Source organism: Megalops cyprinoides, chromosome 6 (genome assembly GCF_013368585.1).
Source record: "Megalops cyprinoides isolate fMegCyp1 chromosome 6, fMegCyp1.pri, whole genome shotgun sequence".
NCBI classification, from domain to species: domain Eukaryota; kingdom Metazoa; phylum Chordata; class Actinopteri; order Elopiformes; family Megalopidae; genus Megalops; species Megalops cyprinoides.
In genome coordinates this window covers 3,024,770-3,049,157 of record NC_050588.1, presented here as the reverse complement: position 1 = coordinate 3,049,157, position 24,388 = coordinate 3,024,770, and the positions used below count along the sequence as shown (strand labels likewise).

General features: G+C 41.4%; 1 protein-coding gene across 1 annotated transcript in view; it reads left to right on the top strand.

The window, feature by feature from the left end:
* Nucleotides 1-24,388, top strand: part of LOC118778856 (disco-interacting protein 2 homolog B-A-like) — an 87,900-nt gene that overhangs the window by 13,074 nt on the left and 50,438 nt on the right. The window contains exons 3-10 of the mRNA XM_036530619.1: nt 3,743-3,892; nt 10,732-10,857; nt 14,108-14,320; nt 17,218-17,355; nt 20,944-21,063; nt 21,354-21,551; nt 21,851-21,942; nt 22,328-22,438. Of these exons, the coding sequence (XP_036386512.1) occupies nt 3,743-3,892; nt 10,732-10,857; nt 14,108-14,320; nt 17,218-17,355; nt 20,944-21,063; nt 21,354-21,551; nt 21,851-21,942; nt 22,328-22,438 (1,148 nt within the window). The remainder of the gene's footprint in view (nt 1-3,742; nt 3,893-10,731; nt 10,858-14,107; nt 14,321-17,217; nt 17,356-20,943; nt 21,064-21,353; nt 21,552-21,850; nt 21,943-22,327; nt 22,439-24,388) is intronic.

Below are 24,388 nucleotides of genomic sequence, written 5' to 3'. Positions count from 1 at the left end.
GTTGCTATGGTGTTGCTAGGTGGTTGCCAGGGTGTTAGTAGGTGGTTGCTAGGCTGTTGCTAGGTGGTTGCTAGGCGCTGTTGGACGCTTGCTAGGGTGTTGCTACATGGTTGCTAGATGGTTGCTAGGGTGTTGCTAGGTGGTTTCTAGTGTAAACAATATGGTCTCTGGGGTATTGCTAGGGCATTGCTGGGTGGTTGCCAGGGTGTTGCTAAGTGGTTGCTAGTGTAAAGAATATGGTCAATGGGTGTTGCTAGGGCGTTACTGGGTGGTTGACTAAGTGTTGCTAAATGGTTGCTAGGGATACACCCACTTTTGGTGAGTGTTGGGTCACATGACCCAAAGCAGCATATCAGGTCCCTTGGCTATTGGTCAAATGCTGACCAAAAGGTCAGACTTTGAAAAATGAACTTAAATCAATGAGAGGATGGAGGGATGAGTGAACAACAAAAAGACGACTGCAGGTCAGTATGGGTTTCAATGAGTGTTGGGTGGCATGACCTGAGTCAGCATATGAGGTACTGTGACCGTAGGCTGAAATGTGACTGAGCGGCAGTGACAGCAGGTGAGCTGGAAACAGGGGAAGCCCGAACATTACCTTTAAATCTATCATTACTTTCAACCTGTTATCCTCCTTGATTAACAATAAAACAAATAATTCACAGAATAATTGACACCAATCGCATGAATAGAGTAAATGATTATGCTTGCGAAACAGCGCAGATTGTCTGTAGTTTGTGTGCTTGCGAAAGCTACAACGTGAGATTGTTTAACAAGGATGGCATTTATCGATTTAAATTATGTTAAATGCTCATGACACATAACTTTTGTGAGGTCTGTGTTCTAAATGTTATTGTTCATTGCACTCAACCTAATAAAAGTTTATTCTCAGTAATTTAAATCGATTTCACTAAATTTAGCTCCGTTTTATTTGAATTTTGTAACACAAGAAAGCAATAATGTGAAACATTTAAGAGAAAACTTTGGGATTACTTGCTACTTAATTACTCAAATTACCGTCCTTGTTAGTGATTGTAATGAGAGAAATACTTCTCTACCTCCCTCTCAGAGAAGGGTGGAACCATGTTCCTGTAGAGAACAGCAGAAGCACAAAAAAAACGGAATGAGTATAATATCAAAAACTCGCAATGTATCCAAAAAAGAATAACTTATCAAATAGAAGAAACCACTCAAGTGTCACTAGTATTAACCCGTTGACTCAGGTGCAGAGGAGCTTCAGCTCCTAACAAACAACTAACTAGTCCCTAGCTGGTCCTCAAAGATTTGCCAGGCTCGAGGCGGCATTTAAACGCTGAACCTCATAATGACTTGGTCTTTTGCTAAGACCAAACAACCAGATAGCATACCCTCTACAGAGAAATAAATCTCCACCCGGGATTACCTTCAAAAACAATAAAGGAAAAATAATAAAGCAAAACAACAAGCAAGTGTTCCAATGGAAGGACTACATGACAATCCAGCTGGAACACTTACTAACTGGAGTTCACTCTGTTAACACAGTGACAACTCAAGACAGTGTGGTGACCTCACCACTCCCCGCCTCTACCAGGCAGGCCAGAGGATCCTTTCCATTCTTGTGCCTTCAATATGCTGTATCAAATACAGAAATAACAATCTCCAAAGATTAATACAAATTATACTTCAAAGTCTGATGCAAATAGGTTTATTGTATATGGATCAGAAATCACTATACATACTATGTGGAGCAAAGCAGTCACACCCTCTCTTGAGACCCAGGTCTGAGACCCAGGTCCCCGAATTCCCCTTCTTTTATACCTTTTTCCTAACCCTTCCCATTGCTGAGCACACCTGCTAGTTCCCACTCTCATGGTCCACACTCTCTCTTTTTGGTTTAATTAAGCTTTTACACAATTATTTAGTTTTTCTTGGGTTTTTCTTCTAATATTTTCATGCCAAGCCAAGCTATATTTTTTAAAATAGGTGCTCTCCCAAAATTTAGATCGGCAGTCACCCAGGCTTCCTGGATCCATTACACCTGTCCTGCAGTGACTTTAAGCAAGCATGGTAATACAACCTTTTGGCAGTGAGCTCAAGCTAATACACAGTGTTGCTTGGATAACTTAATTTTTCCCTACCACAACAGCTCTTACTCATCGAAGTACTCGTAGATGTCCCGCACGCGCCCCCAAATGTCTGTCATGCCCCCGTCTAGGGTCAGGGAAGTAACAAAAAAAGAAACATCATAAAATAGTGGCTATGCTTAACTTTATTAAGAGAAAAAAGGGAAAACAAATAGCCAAGACAACAACTACGTCTCTCTCTCTCTGCGACGGCTCTTTGGCTCTCAAAAAACAGTCTCCGGTGCCGCCGCTCAAACACCCAGAAAAGGGGTCTTTAAATGTTGGAGCCAAAAAGGGGACCAATCACCTTGGAGCAGGCGGAGTGATTAGCAGAACGTGGGAACGGACAGGCCTGTAGGATTGACACACACACACACTCAGAGAGAAAAACAGCATCCAAAACCCATGGGATGTAACATCCACTATGAGAGAAAATACATATGCCCCCTTGATTTCTGATATTGTGTCCAACATTGTTTAGCCATTATGTTAATAATTTAAGTTTCTGATGGGAATATAGTATTTCCCTCTTTTTACAAAGAAGCGCTAAATTATGAGTTCTCTAAGATGACCACGACAGGGATCTCTCTCATTGGGTTCTGTGGTGGTTAGGTCCCATTGTTGCTCCTGGTCACTGCTGCTAGTTGTAGCTGCTGACTGCTCTGCCTCAGGTGGAGAATTACCTCCATGGGCTGGTGATGTGCCCTTGCAGCTGCAGCTGCAGCTTCTTTTCCTCATCAGTTTTGTTAAGAAATAATCTATAGTTTTGATGTGACTTTTTGCCATTGTCCCATTATACGTAACATATTACCCATCATTGTACCAGTATATTTAGCTAACGAAACTGCTCATGGACTGAACAAGGATCAAAAGAGCAACAGGCAGGGTCAAACCGTGAAGGCAGGCAGATCAGGCAATCAGGACAGAAGGGCAGGCAAAGACAATGTCGAGGAACAGGCAAGGCAAACACCAGCAAAATCCAAACAGGGAAACAGGCGGGAACCGAGACAGGCAGAAACACTGAAACGATCTGGCAAACAACACAGAGACAAGCAGGGTAGATATAGGGCTGGGCTGATTAGGTGATGGGAAGCAGGCGTGCAGGCAGGCAGGTGGAGACAATCAGGTGGGCGGAGACAGGGCAGAGAGCGGGGCAGGGCTAGAACACAAGGAAAACAAAAGCACATGGACAGGGAAAAACAAAAACACAACAGCTAGGGGGGCGGGAGCCCTGACAGAAACAATAGAGAAGGCACAAATAATGTCAAGAGACATTGTGGTCATTTGTAATTGGATGAATTCAAAAGTACACATAAAAGGGCTCCTGTTTTTCAACCATTGAGAGCCCAATTTTAAATCAGTATTTGACAAAAATGTATGTAATTCTGATAAGGTATTCGATTTTGCTTATTCATTCATATTTATTCATTCATGATAAATTCATAAGATTTTTGCTCTGTTAATTTAAAAAAAATCTGGTATGGAAACACAAGGTGAAAATAGCAACTAATATTCATTGTCACAGCTGAACTTTGGTTTCGAAGAATTCAGTGGTAATGTGTAAATGTAAGATTGAATAGAGGTGGGGATGTATGGACGTTGCAGTTTATTTGTGTGTGAGCATTGTGCTCTCTGCTCAGGTGTGGCTCCAGCCCTACCGGGTGACCAGCGGGCCCCTTGCCCCAGCTCGCCACCTGCTCCAGCTCCCTCTGCCTCCTCTTCCTCCTCCAGCTGCAGCTTCCATCACTCCCACTGCAGTGGCGGGGCCAGGGATGACTACTATCGATCTGGTGAGGCAAGCACTTTCTAAGAGACTGCACTATTTGGCACTCTGTATTAGACATACAACCAAATATCCTATTTCTAATTTTGAGAACTCAAAAAAGTCACAAATTTTTGTATGGCATTGAGGACATACCTTGAAATCCAATTACCATGTGACTTAGATTAAAACTGGATAGAATGTAATTTGCTTTTTTCCAAAAATATGCCAATGGAATTTTTACTTGCCTTACTTGTGCTGTTCATTAGTCCCCAGGAACCAGTATACCACAAGTAAATGGAATTTTCTTATATCATTTTAATAGCATTGTGCATTAACAAACATATTATAATATAACATATAAATATTGTAAGTGATATATTCCATATCACTAAGAGCTCAGTGCCAAAGATGAAGATGTACGCCGTCTCTTTCAAAAAGTAAGCAGCTCTTGTAGTAACCCAGGTGCTAACCTCTACTGTGTAACACTAATAGTCTATGAAGTAAACAGAGATGTCTCAAAAGCCAGCTTGTTAGATAGCTCATTCACTGGCTACCTAGTGAATCCAGCATCACCATTTAGATCATGTTTGGAAAGTTACTGTTACTGTTGTAACAAACTACTTATTATTTTCGATGATTTCATGTAATCAATACAACTTGTTAATTTCTCCTCTGAGTGTAGTGAAATCAAGTTCAGCCTACTATGAATCCATTTTATAAAAGGGATGTGGCACTCAAACCTGTGTTGAGTGCTACAATGTTATATTTTTGTTTTCTTAAAAGTATATCTCAGTTGAACATTCATGGTAATTTTGAATCGTGTGCTCTATTTTGCAAAACATATCACATCAGGAACTGAATGTATTGTCTTGAAACTGTGCGTAAGTACTGAAATGATATGAAATGTTTTAGGGTAGAGTGTCATAATGGATAGTTTTTTTGTCAATCTATGTGGACAATTGCTAATATTGCTTCAATTTCTTAATGAAAATTGACTTATCTGGATAGAGATGCATATAAAAGTCCAAAAAACGATAAATCAGTCCGTTCTACTGATCCTTCTCATTTGGATTTTCATCAGAGAAGCTTTTCATTTTATTGTTAAGCTCTATACAGTTATTTTTTCACAAATTTTGTACCTTTTCCCTCCAAAAGAAAACCATAACATATTGTTAGGTTCTACTTTGTGGAACGGGCAGTCAGATGAATGAGATGAGACCAGCCTTGCAGATACGAGGTGTATTCCCAAGGAGTGATAGTTACACACACAAACAGTGCCTGACTGCCTAGGCTCAGATGAGCACTCACAGAAATACCCAGGTGTGATTAGGCCACACCTCAACAGTTGTTCATTGCATTTAGACAGACTGGCAGAGACAGTGCACTACAAGCATTGATATGTTGATGACCCTTTGTTCAAAGACAGTTCCTGTGGACCATTTGGTATGGTCTATATTGATGTGGTGACTGCTCTTTGTTCTAAGACAGTTCTCGTAGACAATTTGGTGTGATTCTGCATTGACACGGTGATGACCGCTGCTCTAGGACAGTTCCTGTGGGCAATTGGGTGTGATCTAAACATATCGTCTAGCCCTGATTAAATTTGACATGATTTTGGGTGATTCAATAATTGAGTAATAGAATGTAGATCCTAACAACATGCATGTGCAAAGATAAAAGCAGCCATGACAGGGTTCCAAGAACAGGCTAAGCCCTACAGCCCCACGCTGAGCTCAGCCGTGTCATCATGCCAACAATAATTGGGAGACTACATCAGCAGAACAAATTGGCTTTGTTCCGCCAGGCTAGGGGTGGGTATGTCAGCCATGGTTCCTACCTTCCCACTGCTACCACTCTGTCATCACTCTCCCTCCTCCTTGCCTCAGTCTCCCTCCTCCCTGCCCCTGTCTCCCTCCTCTCTCCCTAATCCCTGCTCCAGTCTCCTTCCTCTCTCCCTAATCCTTGCCTCACTCTCCCTTCTCCGTGCCTCAGTGTCCCTCTTCCATTTCCTAGTCTCCCACTTCTCTCCTTCCTTTCTGCTTCACTGTAACTCCTCCCTGCCACCTCTCTGTCCCAGTCTCCCTCCTCCTAATTGAGATCCAGTCACATGAAATGCAGGCTTCCTTCTCCATACACAAACCTCAGTGATCCTCAGCTTGGCTAGAGGATAAAAACAAGTGGTTTGGGATTCGGGAGCCTTCTACAATGGGGTAGGTGATGTTGGGTATGGAGTGTGGGCTGCTTCAGTACCACAGCCCTGGGCAGCTTCTGTGGGTGCTCTTCCTGAAATGTGATGACCTTTAAAACACCCCGGTGCCTTACAAACAGAAGGAGAGTGAAAGCAGTCAAAGCCATGCCTGTACCTGATAGACAGAGAGGAGTCAAACCATACCTGTACCTGATAGACAGACAGAGAGGAGTCAAACCATGCCTGTATCTGACAGACAGACAGAGAGGAGTCAAAGCCATGCCTGTATGGCGTCAGATTTATGTCAAAAGTCGCGAGTGCAGAAAACATGCTTGCAAGCGCAGAAAACATTCTCGCGCACAAAGCAGCCACCACGCACGAGAGAATTTCTGCTTGGCGAGCGCTGGAGGGCATATGCGCTTGCGAGGGTTAACTCTGCTCTCGAAGTTGAGTTCTGCTCGAGTGAATCGACCTGAGTTTTGACAATTTGGGGGCGGAAACCAAGGGAAGCACTGGCCCTCTTATGATTGGTCACTTTCAACGCAGTCACACCCACACGACCTCCTTGAACCTTGATTGACAGCTTTCATTAGCTGAACTATAGGCAGACAGTGTTTGGCCAGAGGCTTTTTATTTCAAACAACTGAGTCCTGACAACATGTTCGAGAATGTTTTCTGCGCTTGCGACTTTTGACATAAATCTGACGCCATATGCCTGTACCTGATAGACAGAGAGAGAGTAGCCAGGCCTTTTGGATTAAGATGCATGGTAGGTGGATTTGTTCTGAAAAAATGCTGAAGGGTGATTATGATCTTTCTGCATAGACTTTAAACAGACAGAGTATTTTCCATTTGTAACATAAAAGGGGTATTTTAGAGTTTTTTTGTGTGAGGAATTTCTAGGGCTGTTGTGATAACCACAATATTGCAATACCGCACTCTTGACAAGCCAACCACCACAACCGCTATGTTCACTTTTTGTCTTTTTTTATGAGGCTAGGCCCTTCTTGTTTTACACTTCAATGAATGTGTATTGAATGTTAAATAAATTCATAATGAAAACAAAAAAAAAGTTTCTTGTGCGCATAATTTTTTTTGCTCATGTCCCCTCATTTTTTTGCTCATGTCCCTGTAGGGGCTCCGTAGATTTGCACTTAAAAGATTTAGCCTAAGCAATTTGCTTTATTTATTTCATCTGAAAATAAATTTATAGGCTATAGGCTAGGCTTAATCCTTTTTTTCCATAAAGGAGAAAAGGCGTGTAGCCTATCTTGCGTTCTTATTGCGCCTGATTGCCCTTCTGTGTTCTGCATTTAACAATAAACAAGTATTTAATTTGTTTTAAAACTGTGTCATCTTTGTCATTTAAAAAGCAACAATATACCTAATAATAGCGTAACAATAAATCTTATTTATATAGCACTAAAATCAGGATAAATGAAGTAATTTGTAAAAACAGCAACAAAAAAATATAGCTGCAAGCAGCAATGAAGGGGCCAAGCACCTCAGGGCCACCAGGTAGGCAACTAATGAGAACAACCCCTGACCAAGACACCAATCCATCACAGGCTGAACAGACACATTGACACCCACTCTTACACTCACATCTATGGGCAATATACACTACATGGACAAAAGTATTCGGACGCCTGACCATTACTTTGTAATGACATTGTATTCAAATACATATACGTTAATATGTTGAGTTGGTCCCCCTTTTGCAGCTATAACAGCTTCCACTCTTCTTGGAAGGCTTTTCACAAGATTTTGGAGTGTTTCTGTGAGAATTTGTGTCCATTCATACTGTAGAGCAGTGTTTCCCAAACTTTTTTTCTGGGGATCCAGTTTTTAGTAATGACAAACCATCGCGACCCAATTCACAATATGCCTTATCTATAAATCGTGAGAAGAGCAGATTTGTGCATAAATGAACGTTCCTGACCATTTCCGTACCACCTTATATTATCTTGAATAGGTAAATCAGCCATTTCGAAGAGATATACGTTTGATAAATCACAACTTCGTTTTATGCACGTGTTATCGAAAACATATACATAAATAAGACAAGTGCATTTAGGCGGAGTTAATAGGCCCTCGTTTTTTTCCCTCTCAGTAAAAGAAACAGAATGTACGCTAGCCTTTCATACTAGATTCAATGTTGTAAGTACAATTATCAGAATGATACGAACATTCAGTACTATCAAAACATGCTTCTTCTTGAAAGTTTTTTGAAATGCTCATGCCTATTATCAGAACAAATGTGCAGTCAACAGTCAATTCGTTAACCACATCAGGTCTATTCCACATCAAATCTCATAGCATATTATGTGCTATTTACTTGGCTAACCCTTTGTAGCACGCATGTTATGGTTTGTTATGTTTTCATTAGCGTTATTAAGCTTCTCGTAGTTTTTTCCACCCCATTTGATATGTAATGATGTAATGACCTACAAAAAATTGGTCGCAATATCTGCTTTTCTTTGTGTGGCCTGTGCCTTGTGATGTCCATTAGAACAAAATGTCATTAAAATCTAAGTACACAGAGACATGGGTGTTTAAACCTGTTTATAAGTATAGCACCCCAAAGTGGCCAAATTTCACTAAATTTCACTTGCTGTGTGGCACCCAGACCAAATTGTGTGCATGTGTATCGACTTTTATGCCAAAGAACAAAAGCATTGCAGAGATATGGCCACTCTTCCTTTATGGCTATTTCACGGGCGAATTTGTGGGTACACTGCGGCCACATTGTTCAACCTGGCAACTATCCTTTAACAACTGTCCAAAAGAGGTAATATACAAAACCTCATTGTGCCATAACTCTAGGAGGAGGTGGTTAAATGTGTTTTTGACAAAATCAAAGATGGATGAAACACAAAATGGCTGATGTGGATGTTTCATAAGTTCCCAGATAGGATCCTTAACTTTGATGAAGCAGAAGAAATTTAGTTGAGATATATGCTTTTCTGCCAGAGTAATGGGTATTTTAATGATTTTTAATGATATAGCGCCCCTCAAGTGGCCAATTTTCATGAAACAAGTTTGGCATCACTCCAACAAAGCATTGCTGAGATACAACTCACTTCCTGTTTTGGTGTCTGTACCATGGAATTTCATTGGACGACAGCGGCCGTATCATTTGCCCTAGCAAAATTCTTTGAATAATTTTTGGTCAGAACCCTCTGTAGATGATATGGATCAAATTTGGTGGTGATAGGATCAACGGTCTAGGACTAGTTCGCAAAAGTAGGTTTTTCGAAAAAATTGAAAACATGATTTTTTTTCAAAAATCCATTACAGTGGACGAGTCTATTCAATTCATTTCTATTCATTCTATTCATTCGATTCAGCAGAAATAAGGATCACAACTCTAGGACAAACGGTTCAAAAGTGATAAGCAAAAATGTATTCTGAAATTTGGCCTGTTGGTGGCGCTACAGGGATTGATGGATTGACTCCAAATTTGGTGCCTGGATACCTTGGACTGTGCTCTATGAGGGTCCCAGATTCCACTAACATCCACCTAGGGCTTCTATGGCCTGCCATAGAAATCCATTGAAAAAATGATAATACCAAGATGGCTGAATAACAAATGGCCAACACACAGGTTTCATGCTTTCCCAGCTAGGGTCCTTCACTGTGATGATGCACAAGAAAGTTGGTTGAAAGATCTGCTTTGGTTCCAAAGCTATAGGCATTTGAATTTTTTCTCCATTTTTCTGGTATAGTGCCCCCATATGGGCAAATTTCATGAAACTTGGTGGGTACCCAATATTTCCCCTGCCAATAAAGTATACAAATTTTGGTGTGACTGCAACATTGCTGATATATGCCTCACTTCCTGTTTTGGTGTCTTCGGCATGGAAATTCATTGGACAACAGCAGCTACATTGTTTGCCCTAGCAAAATTCTTTGAATAACTTTTGGTCACACCCATCTGTAGATGATACGTACCAAATTTGGTGGTCATAGGATCAACGGTCTAGGACTAGTTCGCAAAAGTAGGTTTTTTGAAAGATTCAAAATGGCGGAAAATCCAATATGGCAGACATTAACGCCAACGGGTGCATTCGAATCACCATGACCCAAGGATTCAGGGGAAAGGGGAAGATTACAACCGTAGGACAAATGGTTCAAAAGTTATAAGAAAAAATGTACCTTGAATTTTGGCCTGTTGGTGGCACAATAGAGTTTGATGGATTGACCGCAAATTTCATGCCTGGATAATTTTCACTGTCCTCTATCAATGTGCCAAAATTTTATAAAAATCCACCAAGGGGTTCTATGGGCTGCTATAGACTCCCAGAGGAGAAAGTATAATAATAGTAAAAAATTCTAACAATTACAATAGGTGCCTAGCACCTTTGGTGCTTGGCCCCTAAAAATGGTGCTAATACTGCATATCGCGCTGTGAGCCATCCTAACTCACCGCAGGGGAAATTCCCTCACCACGACAGCCCTAGGAATTTCAATTTCTTTTGGTTTTCTGTGTGAGGAATGGTGCAAATGTTTATTATTTTGACACTTGTGTAACCTCATTCCCTTTTCTGCCCTTTTATCCATTACTTTGTTTTTCCTTGGTGTACATAAGCTACCACTGTTCTCTAGGCATTACTCTGTGTTTCTCCTTGTGTTTGTGTACCTCCGTTATCCCTGTTCTCTTGGTATTGTCACAGATATCCACACTGAAGCAGTGCAGGCAGCCCTGGCCATGCACAAAGAGGAGGATATGGTACTGCCCATGCCAACCAAACGCCATTCCACCAATGTGCACTGCTCAGTAGACAACTCTACCCCTCCTGGTAGGTGTATTATCTCTTCACATCTCTTTCCTGTGTTTGACTATATGTATATGTGCACGTCTGTAACTTACTGTAGTATTGCTGATATGCAGAAAAAAATATTCCTCTCTCCATAAATTCCTTTGATGTGAAGAACAAGTTTTCCCTACTTCAGTCCCATAAAAAGTGTTTCCTACATAAGTTCACTGACTTTTATCCATTTAAATCAGTTATTAACCAGCATTGTTGTTAATTCTGCCAAGCCCAAAAAATGTCCTTTCTCCTTTCAGGTATGTTATTTAATTGAAAATTTAGTCTAGAAAGAAGTCAGTTGCACGTATGCCATGGATAAATATTTTTGCAGTCAGTCACAGACGTAGTTGTTGTGGACCCTGACTTCAAAAACATCAGTCAGAGGAGAGAAGAAACTTCAGTATGGTGTGTGAAACTGGTGTTACAGTGCAAGAATTATTTGAACACAAATCATTCAAGTTCATAGGTATCCAGTGAGTGTTATGCTTTTGTGAAGTGCATGTGTCATGTATTTTTTTTTTCAATTTACAGCAAATTTTTACTGGAAGCACAGAGGGAAATCCTGTTCTGGAGGGCTGGCACCACCCCAATTGCTTATTCAAATAATATATTCATTAGTATACTTGCACACTAATAGAAGTCATAATCAAATGCAAATGAGGAATGAGCTGTGCAATTTTGTTGTGCAAAGACGTGGCAGCCATCATGGCTGTAACAAGATGTCTGCAGTTGGAATTAATTTTGCCATAGGCAAGTTGTCCCAAATAAAATTTGGTTTGGGATAGATGTTGTCTGCTTTGAATAGTGTGTACTGTGTATGGCTCTGGGTCACAAAAGGATTGTCATCATCAATAAAATAGCAATATAAGTACAGCAAGTTAATTTTAAGTTAATTCAAGTTAATACAGCAAAGTTAAATTTAAAATATGAATTTAGATTAAGACTTTATTTTTTTCTGAAATGATGTGTATTATTGGACTAGCACAATAACAGAAATAACAGATGAATAACTAAAAGATTTTCAAAAGCCAAAATAATTCACTCAAGATAAACAGGACATTTCTCAAAAGAGTGCAAAAAAGTGCCCCTGGAGAAAATGTAACTGTCATTTTATTTTGAATTCTTTGCTATACTGGTATTTTGATTGATGAAAATTATCCTGAAAATATTTGTCAGCAACCTGTTTTTTGATGATGAAGATATCATGACAAAAGTGGTTTAATGGGGCAATGAGAATGACAAATTAATTTGGCATTTTTAATAATGAAAATTTGGCCAGATGAAAACAGGCTGGAAAATACCCTGTTTCCACATGGGAAAAGTCTGCCAATATGCTGGAAAAGCCATCTCATTGAGTCTTTCCATATAATTTGTGATAAGGTTAGAGAACACATTTAGATGGACTTTTGACTATTCCTCCATGCAGAACTTTTAGATTCTTTTGAAGATTATTGATATCCTTGGGTTTGTGTTTATGGCCTGCCCTCTTCAGTTCATACCACAGGTTTTTGATGGATTTAAGTCTGGAGACCGAGATGGCCATTGCAGAACATGAATTTGTGTTGGTTAACCATTTCTGTGTGGATTTTGGTGTATGTTTGGGGTCATTATCCTTCTGGAAAATCCACCTATCACCAAGTCTCAGCCTCCTAGCAGAGACAATCAGATTTTCTGCCAAAAGTTCCACATACTTGGTGGAATTCATTTTGCCATTGATCGTAACTAGTGCCCCTGGACCACTGGCAGCAAAACATCCCCAAAACATCAATGACCCACCCCATATTTGACAGTAGGTATGACGTGTTTCTTCTTGTATGCATTCCTCTTTTGCCGCCAAACAAGCCGATGGTGTGTATGGCCAAAAAGTTCAATTTTGGCCTCATCTGATCATAGCACTCTCTTCCAGTCATAATTCCAATGACTTTTGGCAAACTCCAGACACTTGGTTTTATTTCTTGTGCTCAGTAAGGGCTTTCTTTCTGCAACCCTTCCAAAGAGCTTGTTGTATGGAGGTGGCATCTTATGGTTATTTTTGAGACATGGCCACTCCAGGGTCTGCAATTCTTGAACCATGATCCTTTGGATCTTTATTGCCTCCCTTACCATCTTCCTCACCGTCCGTGGGGGAAACATGCACTTGCTTCTTCTTCCTGGCAAGTTTGCAACCATTCCATATGTTTTAAATTTTCTGATTATTGCCCTTACAGTATTAAGTGGCATGTTTAATCGTTTATGTATTTTTTGTAGCCATTGCCAGACTTGTGAAGGTCAATCACCATCTGTCTCTTTTGAATTGACTGCTCTTTGGCTTTTCCCATGGTGATAGATGACAAAGGGATTTTGCATGCGTGTCACCTCACTTTTATACCATATTGAAACAGAAGGTGACGGAATGACACAATATAGTTACTTTAGACTGAGATTAACTGAATTAACTAAAATGTTATTGCCACTTTAACTTTGATTTTATTTACAATAATTGTTAGGGGTGCCAATAATTTTGACAACAATGGTTTTCAGAAAAAAATGAGATTTTGTAATAACAAACAATGAAACATGAGAATAAATGTATTGAGTGAAGAGTATATAGTTTCCACATATGCTTGAACATAACGTATAGATTATTATCTGTGTTGTTTATTATATGAAGCCTGTTTTCTTCGTTTTTATCAAGGGTGCCAAAAATTCTGGACTTGACTGTAAATATAAGAATTTGTTGATCCAATGGTATACAGGCATGAAGCTGTAGAAAAGAAATATGCCAGTCATTGGATGACCAGATTCCTGGAAGTCAAATACAGGATGGTTGGGCAAATTCAAAGCCATTTGACAAATCAAAGCTCTTTTACTGCATTTCTGTGAATTTTCAAAAGGTATCTCATTTGCCAGTCATACTGGCTGTACATCCAAGTCCTCTTGATGGTGGAGGAGTGAGTTTGAGCACAGAATTTAACTGCAGTAGGTCAGAAACAATTAATCAGTCCTATATGTAGGAATAGTTGAGCTATCACATGAAAGCACTTTCGAAACAGCATATCATACTTTGCTACTTGATATTTACTATTTTCACTGCAAGCTAGTTTTAGATCTCAAATAACAGGTTACTTGTGTTCTCAAAGTTTTCTTTTGTTGAAGTTGGATGCTTATCTCTTATGATTGCATCTCTTCTGGTGCACTATCTGATGTGTGTGGTCTGATGACTGTTTTCTCCCTACCCTGTATGCTCGTTCTTCCCCAGATGCATCTTCAGCCTCAGAGGATGAGGGCCCTCTCCATAGGCAGGCATCCCCCAGTGCAGTGCTCACCCAGAGCCTGCAGAGTCCAGACTACTGGATCGACCGTCCCCTGCCGGGCTCCTCCACCTCCTCCTCTGCCTCCTCCACACTGTCACATGGAGAGGAGAAGCCCCAGCCCGCTGTGCTTGCTGATGTGCTGGCCCACACTCACATTGGTAAGTCAGATTCGCCCCAACATTGATGACCTATATCTGCAAGTCCCACCCATATCTATATCTGTAAGTCCCACCTGCATTTGCATCTGAAAGCTCTGCCCTTTACTGGTAGGTCCTGACCTTACTGTCACGACCTCCCTGAGCAGGGATATTGCAAGCCTATCAGTATTGGCGGTCTACCTTCCTACAGATACGCCAGGCAATACCGTTGTCTTAAGGGGTTATGGAATGAAAAAGAAAGAAATGAAAAATTGACGTTACCTAGAATTTTGGGACACAGACGCCAAAGCTTCATACATTCCGTGGCCAGCCCGCACTCGTCGCCCCGCGATGGACAGCCCGGCCTTGGCGTAGCGAAGCGAGGGTTAAAATTTAAAATTAAGGGTAATTTTAAATCTCAAAGGAAATGGCCTGTCCGTAACATTACCTTCATCTGTAAATCCCACCTACCTCTGCATCTGTAAGCCCTGTCCACACCTGCATTGGTAGGTCCCACCTACACCTGTATCTGTAAGCCCCACCTACATGTGTATCTGTATATCCCGCCGTCCTCTCTGCATTTGAAAGTCCTGCTCAAATCTGCCTCTGTAAATCCCACACACATCTATGATGATAAACCCAACCCTGCTGCAAGGACTATTGTCAGCAGACAGAGTCCATTGACAAAATCCTCTTACCCAGTTAGGCACTGATGTCCAGAGTTAGAACTTTATATTTGGCAATGTTAAATCCACCTGACAGCTGTCTGGCGAATTTCTTCAACATCTGTCATTTCCAAACTGTTTTCTTCCCTCCTGAGATTTGTGTCATCTGAGAATTTAACTAATTTGCTACTAATGTCCTTACCGAGGCCATTTATGTGAATTGGTATGAATAAATTTTATTATTACTCTCTGTAACACTGAAGATTATTTTTGTTCTACTTTGAGATAATTCCACTCCTGCTGATTTCAGTTTACTAAGTCTTGTCTTTTGGCACCATATCTCACCTAAGGGTTTATTTATGTCAAATTGTCCATGTCTTCACTCATTTGTTTGTCAATAAATAGTTATAGTAGTAAGGTAAGGGTAATAGGAGTCACCCTACTCAATGATTCTCTTTCCTATCAAACTTTGATGTTGTTGTCACAGTCCATAGTATTACAGTTCCGATCAGGTCCCTGTGGCCTATAATATGTCTCAGTGAAGGCCCCTAGTACAATAATTAAACAGCTATTTTATACAGAAGCTCAGCTATATCCACTGAATTTCCTCTCTGTTCCTTAAATGCTGAAAAACTTTTAAGAGCAAATATAGCATACCTTACTGTAGTGTGTAGACCCAACGTAACCCTTAACAAAAAGTGATTCATATTGGTCTAAGAACCAAGGCATGCAGAGACTCATTGGGTCAGCACCATATCATGTGAATGGAACCCCTGTTTAGTTGTAAAAAGGCTAATTTGTTATGTCATCATTACTTATGTGTTAAACATCCTGATATGATTACAAATGTACCATGATTCATCTGTCCCCCTGTCAACCTACTTCCTAATGTTGTGGGAACTAAGGTGAAGGTGGGGCTGGCCCTGGCCCAAGAGAAGCAGAGCCACATTTTTCTTACAGTTGGCAACATCTGAAAAAATGCACTGATAGGTTCCAAGAAGTCCAGATTTACCAATTAATTCATTGGGTTGGTGGATAATCAGGGAAGGTTTCACAGTGAGCTTTAAAGCCAGAGTGGCTAAAAAACCTAACCAAAAAATCATGAAATGTGGGGACAGATAAATAAATACACTGTGCTGGCAAATAGGGATTGGGAAGAAGAGGGTGCAGTATGCATGAATATGCAGTGTCAGACTCTCTCTGACCTGTAGGTCAGACAGCTTGCATGGGCCTAGTGTATGTGTTGCTAATCGAAGATGAAGCGCATACAATGCAGTATGCCGTGAGATTATTTCACAAAAATGTGATGTAGCAAAAATGTTTTTATTTAATGCCCAATTTAACATAAAACAAAGATTGCATGTAGCCAGTATTTTTGGCAAAATTAGGTTGATAAATTACGCCTTACGTATACTGCCAAATGGAAGCCCTAGTAGCCTAGTTAGTTATATAGCCTAATGAGGACAAGATGTATAGTGTATTTTTTTTTGATGAGTTAGGCCTACTGTCAACAGTTTGCTGTGTCTGAGAATATATTCAAGAACTAAGTTAAGTTACTCACATTGTCTTTGCTAAATATGTTAAAACGGATAGGCTGCAGTAATGGTTTGAATTAAAATTTAAAAAGACATTATGCACATAATGAATCAACATTTTTGCCTGAAAAAAACACATGGAAACACTAAATGAAAAGGGACTCATTTTGAGGGAACTGAACTGCAGTTTAAAAGGTAGTCAAATAATTGGTGCCTGAATTACAGGTGTGTCAGTCACAGATATAGCAAAATTAAGGCTTACACTCAGACCAAGCACACCAACTGGCTGAGCCATTTGGGAGCCCTGGGTGTGGTTCATTGTTAATATTATCACCACTAAAACATTCTATTCAGGTTTTCTAAGGATATTAATGCATAGTGAATTTTTGATATTTCTGTAGGATATTAAAGCATAGTGCATGTTTGATGCCATTCCAAACGAACATGTAAAAAACATGGAAAATCAGCCAGGTGTGATGTTCTGCTTGAATAGAGAACTGTTACATACTTCCACCTGTGAATCGACCAACAGTGTAAATAGTGGTGTGTGGTCACTTTGGAATTCATTAGCGGTAGGTAATACATTAAATATGACTAAATGTGATTGATATACGAATGATGAGTGATATTACCAAATCTACAGGTTCATAAATTGTGTATTCAACCTGTTACACAGTTTTTGGTCTTCTGGGTGAGTGATTTGTGTTGCCCCCATCAGAGAACGCCAGTGCGACCCCAGATGTGATGCCTTCCACGTCACAGTGCCAGGGGACCCGAGTGGATCTCCCTCCATATGCCCCCGTGCGTGGAAGGAGTTGTGGGCGGAGTCGTTCATGGATGATGGACACAGAACATGGTACTGGCTCATTGTTATCAGCAAGCCTTACTTTGTTATCCTCGTCAGTTTTGTTCTCAGTGCTCTTGATCAGGTTGGTAATTTTCATGATGTCATTTACCCAGCAGTGCTACTAACATCCCGATGCCTGCAGTTACGTTCCCCTTACTCATGTTTAATCTCATCCTCCTTCTGTGGAAGGGGTGACAGTCTTATAGTCTCATAATGTGTGTGTCCATTCCAGCAAAGGCAGGGCGGTATAAAATGCCTGAAATTTTATTGTGGTCCTGAACCTTATGGTAAAGCAAATGCTGGTGTTTAGCGATGTGTATATACATATGCTAGGAGTTTTTAGGCAACTTTGGCATTGCCTTCTAAAACAAAATGGCCTTACTCCTAAATTCCATGTCTTTAATGTGTTGCACAAAAGACATTCATTACATTGGTTTCAATTCAATTCAATTCAATTCATTTTTATTTGTATAGCGCTTTTTACAACACAAGTTGTCACAAAGCAGCTTTACATTGTTCCCAGGCCTGAGACCCCCTGAGAGCAAGCCTAAGGCAACAGTGGCAAGGAAAAACTCCCTATCAGGAAGAAACCTTGAGCAGAACCCGGCTCAGAGGGGGGGCCCATCTGCTTCTGGCCGGCACTGGGCAGATAGAGTTAAAGACAAGTTATGCAATGTACTTTAGGACATTTACGATTGATAGACAATAGTAGTTAACAGCAGAGTGATTATAAGAATGTCTCCTAGGATGTCTGGTTCTTGGAACGCAGTTGGCTTTGATGGGCAGGGCAGCGAGGTAGCAGGACTGGAAAACGGGATGAGACACTTGGGCTACAGCTCCGGACAGGAGCCCGGAGCAGGGATAGGAAGCAAACAGAAAACAGTGGTTAGTGGATGATAAGAATGGGGGGGATGTAGAACAGAGAGGCAGGAGAGGAGGGGTAGTGAAAAAGGTGCCAGTGTGCAACAAGGAAAAACCCCGGCAGGCTAACATTATGGCAGCATACCTAGGGGACGGGAGGCAAGGGACCGGCATAGTCATGAGGGCGACCCTAAGACAGTCAACACCAGATCACGGCACAGAGTCCATGAAAGCAATGACCACTTAGCCCACCAGAGACTCTATGATCCACGCCAGCACCAGGCCATGTCCCTCAGCTGAAGGATTTACTATATAGATATGTTTTGAGCCTAGACGTAAAGGTGGAGAGAGAGTCTGTTCCCCGAATCTCGGAGGGTAAGCTGTTCCGCAGGAGGGGGGCTTGATAGGAAAAGGCTCTTTGCCCACTCTTGGAATGATGAGAAGCCCGGCATTTTGGGAGTGAATGCCGGGCTGCGGAAGATATGGGTGAAGAAGGTCCTTAAGATGGGGGGGGCAAACCCATTTAAAGCCTTAAATGTGAGTAAATGCGAGTAAGAGTATTTTAAAAATGATCCGGTATTTAATAGGTAGACAATGGAGAGAAGCCAGAACTGGGGTAATGTGCTCAAAGCGCTTAGTTTTAGTTAAGATTCGAGCAGCTGCATTTTGCACCAGCTGAAGGGGTTTTAATGAGACGTTTGCACATCCTGACAAGAGGGCATTACGGTAGTCTAATCTGGATGTTACAAAGGCGTGGATTAATTTTTCAGCGTCGTTAATTGATACAATTTTTTCAACGTCATTAATTGATACAATTTTCCTGATTTTAGCTATATTTCTCAGATGGAAGAAGGCAGTCCTAGAGGTGTTAGTTTTGTGAGTTTCAAAAGAGAGCTCAGAATCAATAACAACACCAAGGTCTTTGATGGCTCTACTCAGGGCAAGGGAGACACCATCAAGGTCCAGTGTAAAATGAGTGAGTTTGCTCCTGATTGAATTTTGGCCTATGACCAATATTTCGGTTTTGTCCGGGTTAAGGAAGAGAAACTTTTGGGCCATCCAATTCTTTGCATCTGTTAGGCAGGCCTCCATGTTTGAAATATTCAGAGGGACATCGGGTTTGACTGATATGTATAACTGAGTGTCATCCGCGTAACAGTGGAAATTAATGTCATGTTTATGGATGATATCGCCAAGAGGCAACATATATAATGAGAAGAGCAGAGGCCCAAGCACAGATCCTTGAGGTATACCATATCTTACTCTGGAACGAACGGAGGATTTGTTGTTAATGGAGACAAACTGATATCGTTCTGATAGATAAGACCTAAACCAAGATAGGGCTTGTCCACTTATGCCAACCAGGTTTTCGAGGCGGTCGAGGAGGATACAATGATCGATGGTATCAAAGGCTGCACTTAGGTGTAGCAGCACAAGAACAGAGATACAGCCATTGTCACAGGAGAGTAGAAGGTCGTTGAGCACTTTCAGGAGAGCGGTTTCCGTATTGTGGTGAGGCCTAAATCCGGACTGAAAAACTTCCAAAATGTTGTTAGGGTGTAAAAAGGCACAGAGTTGCTTTGATACTGCTTTTTCCAGAATTTTTGAGAGGAATGGAAGGTTCGAGATGGGCAGAATTGATAACTGCTACTTTGAAGGGCTGAGGTACGTGTCCAGACGTAAGGGAGGCGTTGATAAGATTTAATAGCGGTGTGGCAATTGCAGGCAGTAGCTGTTTTAGGAAGCCAGTTGGTATGGGGTCAAGCTGGCTGGTAGAGTTATTAGATAAATTGATAAAAGAAGAAAAGTCGCTAAATTCAATGGGTATAAAAGTGTCAAAGCGTGAGGCGGGCCTGATAGACATACCTACATAATCTGGAACGGGACTGGCCAGGCAGGAGGCAGAAGTCGATGAGAATTTTTGTATTGTGTCTCTTATCTTTAAGATTTTACTATCAAAGAAGTTCATGAAATCATTGCTACTATAAATTGCTGGTATGGTAGGGTTAACTGATGCAGGACTCTTGGTTTGTGTCTGATTATTTTAAAATTTTAAATGGGTATGATTACTAATAAAGAATACAATTCAATCACATTATTAAAATAATGTGGCACTGAGTTTGAGTTGAGAGAGCTGTAGATTTTTTTTTTCCTTTGACTCTAAATTGCTTTGGGGTAATAGTAAGCGTGAACACTGATGCTACATACTTTGTGAGGGACTGTCCATAAGCTCAGTTTCAATGACCGTCAAGGTCTGTGCCATTCCTGTTGGTCTCACTTGTATGAACTTGTATCCATGGCAAATGGGCACTGGGAATATGTTTTTTAAATCACTTGCAAACATTTGATGGTAAAAATGTTTAAAAAGCAGGGTCATAACTTTGTATACATGTGTCCGGTGAGTGTATGGTCAGTACGTCTGAATCTGAGGATTGTGTTAGCATGTTAGTGTGTTAATGTCTCGGATTTGTGTAACTGTGTTAGTGAATCTTAGTATTGTGTTAGTTATCTCGTTCTTTCTGGCTCATGCTTCCTTTGACTGGCAGTTGAAAATGGTAATACAATGGTAAAACTAAACAAGGGGCTCTTGAGGTCTCTGTGACTTAGTGGCACAAATATGTGTTCGTGTATGTCCTCTGTTATCAGCAGAGTGAAATGTGAGTGTTGTGCCCCTGTTTGGTGATTGTTCAGCCTTGGGTGCTGATGTCTGTGTGACTGTGTTTCCTGTTGGTCCAGGTGTACCTGTTAACAGCAGGGTGTCCACCAAGATCCGGCAACTGCTCGACACCCTGAAGCGACCCAAGAGGCCCCCGCTGAGTGAGTTTTTTGTGGACGATACCGAAGAGATTGTGGAGGGTAAGAAATGTAGCAATTTGCAGACAGATCAAGGTGACTGATTTGCTGTGCAGCCAATGCCATTACATAAGATGTAAAAATGATTTTTTTATTCAAAGGAAAGAAACGTACAACGAATTAGAAATATATTTCAGTATTATTATTCTGGTCATTTAATACTTTCCCTTCTTCCATTTCCTGTATTTGTTAGTTTTGTAACCTCAACATTTCTCTCTTCTGTGTCATCCTAATGTTTCTCCACTTCTTTTTCTGTTTCTCCTGTTTTCCCTCTTCCTTACTCCCTCCCACAGTACCGCAGCCTGACCCCAACACTCCAAGACCTGAAGGCCGTCAGATCGTCCCGGTTAAGGGAGAGCCCCTAGGCGTGGTCAGTAACTGGCCCCCAGCCCTCCAAGCAGCCCTTGCACGCTGGGGAGCCACACAGGCTAAGAGCCCTGCCCTCACAGCCCTGGACATCACTGGCAAGACTTTGTACACGCTGACCTACGGTGAGGGATGGGACCTTTTACATGCTAACCTACAGTGAGATATTAGACCTTTTACACTGACCTACAGTGTTAGACGGGACCTTTAACATGCTAACCTACAGCGGGAGACAGGTGCTTTTATGCACTGCTGTACAATGAGAGCTGACCTATGGTGAGAGGCAGGACCTTTTACGGGCTGACCGACAGTAGATGGAATGTTTTCTCAGCTGTGTAATTGCTCTAATTTGTTTCTTCATCATATGTTTTGTTAGGGGATAGGTTCAGTGGTCTTGTCATTGTAAAGTGTATGTCACCTCCAGGTAAACTGTGGAGCCGCAGTGTAAAGCTAGCATACACCCTCCTCAACCGTCTGGGTACCAAGAATGAGCAAGTGCTGAAGTCTGGAGACAGGGTGAGAAAGAGACCTAAATGAAAGAATTCAATGAAACCCATGTCATGAAAATGGTTGCGTCACCCAACCTTCAATATACAGTTACCATGTCCAGAATGTTCACGATTTTTTTGGTGGTCTTCTGGTCCCAGAATGACCTGGTTTGCTTTGTAGACTAGTTGCCTCTGACGGTAGTATGACCAGTACTCTTCTGCCATTGAGGGCTGTCAGTGCTTGCTGAGGCTTGTTGGATTCAAGTCTGTGTCCAAACATAATCACCTGACAAATCTTTTACAAAACCACTGTTGGGATCTTTAAAAGTTATTGTTTCAAAACCATGGCCAACCTAGGAAGGTGCTGATGACTTACTGTTGTACTCCACTATGTGTCTTCCTCTCTTTTGCAGGTAGCGCTAGTCTATCCCAACAGTGATCCTGGGATGTTCTGGGTGGCCTTTTATGGCTGTCTGTTAGCTGAGGTCATACCAGTAGCAATAGAGGTGCCATTTTCTGGAAAGGTATGGGTCTCCTTTTTGTGACATGCCAAGGGCTGAATAGGGCGGGTATGTAGGTGAGGTTGTTTGGAACTCTTCTCTTCTTAGTTGGTGGCAAGTTGAGCCAGGGGCCAGGACATCGTTATATATAGTAGACACAGTGGTGGTTCTAGCTTGTATGGCGCCCTGGGCGAACCCCCCCTTCGGCTACCTGCTGCCCGCTACCTAAGGCTTTACCTAGGGCTACTCACTTCAGCTCTGCCACATATATAAATACAAATAAAAAAGAGAATGGAATTATTACACTATTACCCTATTGCTAAATATACATGTCATTATGCACAATTTATCATTGGAACCAAATGAACTAATTGTTGGCTAATTCTAGGCATAAGACACCCCAAAAGACTCAATATATCACAAAAGATACAAAATATCAGCATAGTATAGACGTCTTTTAAGTTAGCCTACAGCATTGGAAATTCCCCTTACTAAGCTCAGGACCTAGTCAACACAATTACAGAAAACCTGATGTCACCTCAATGAATGTTAACCAAATCAATAATGTGCTAGTTAGGTTGTAATCGTTTTGCTGCAGGCTACACACATTATCATGATGAAACTGTGAAATTATACCCAATGTTATGTAGGCCTATGCTAGTTGGACAGAAAACGGAATATTGTCGCCCTATGTGTAATAGCATAGCAAGCAACATAACAACATAGGCTAACAAACATAAGTGTTATACTAGTCTATTTCATTACATGCATAATATTATACTCCTAAAGAGATGACATAGCTGCATACCTTTGTCTTTTGCGCGTTTCTCCTCTTCTTCTTTCCTCTTTTTCCTAAACTGAGCACCTGATACCTTTTCTTTTTTTTTCTTTTTTTAAATTTTTCCATTATCTCCCCAACTTGGAATGGCTAATTCCCCAAATTTTTTGGAATGCCCAATTTGTTATCGATGTTCGGTCCCATTGCACAACCCCCACTGTCAATCCGGGAGAGCGTGGACAAGCACGTGCCCTCCTCCGAGACACGTGATGTCTGCCGCTGCTTCTTTTCGCACTGCAGTCCACAAGCTAAGCTAGCACAGAGATGAGTCGGAGGAAGACATTTCATATGCAGCTTTGGCACGTGGACCACAGGCGCCCGATCGACCAGCAGGTGTTGCTAATGGAACCGAAGCCCCTGCTGACGTACCCACCCCATCCCCGGCGGAATGAAGCCAATGTGTTCTGCCTGTGAGCTCCCGGTCACTGTCGGCTAGTGACAGGGTCGGGATCGAATCCGGGCCGTAGCATTCAGTCTACACTTGGAACGAGTGCTTGTACCAACTGAGCCACTACCTTTTCTTATCCACTTGTGTTGATATGGCACTAGAGGGTAATTACATTACCCATACCCCAACACTGTCAACCAACAGTTAAGACTAAACAAATTCACCTTGGTGGTGTGCAGACTGGTTTTTAATTCTTAACGATTTCACACAAACAAAAAAAATGCAACAATATGTCTGCGAAACTATATATTCACAGTGTTATGAATGAATTGTGGTTTATTTGGTATCCTTTCGCAGTGTGACTGATTTTACTAATTGCATTAGTACTACCTACCCCCACCCCCCCACCCCATCTCATACTTCTGAGTGGGAGACCTTCCCAGGCAGTAGCCTGCCTAGCTCACAAACTAGAATCAGGGCGCCCACTCTGACAAGTTTAATTGACCCACACGGTGACATGATATCATTGACGTGACAATGGAGCCAGTGAGCAATAGAAAACCGATTGCGCAAAGGTCACCATTCCGTTTTCTTTTGTGCGGGCGCCCCATGCTGCCCCGGGCAAGATGCTGCCGTGGGCGGCTGCCCATGTCGCCCATACCTAAATCCACCACTAAGTAGACATGTTGATATATAATAAGACAGTATGGATGATATCAAGACCAAAAACACATTCATTTGGTATAGT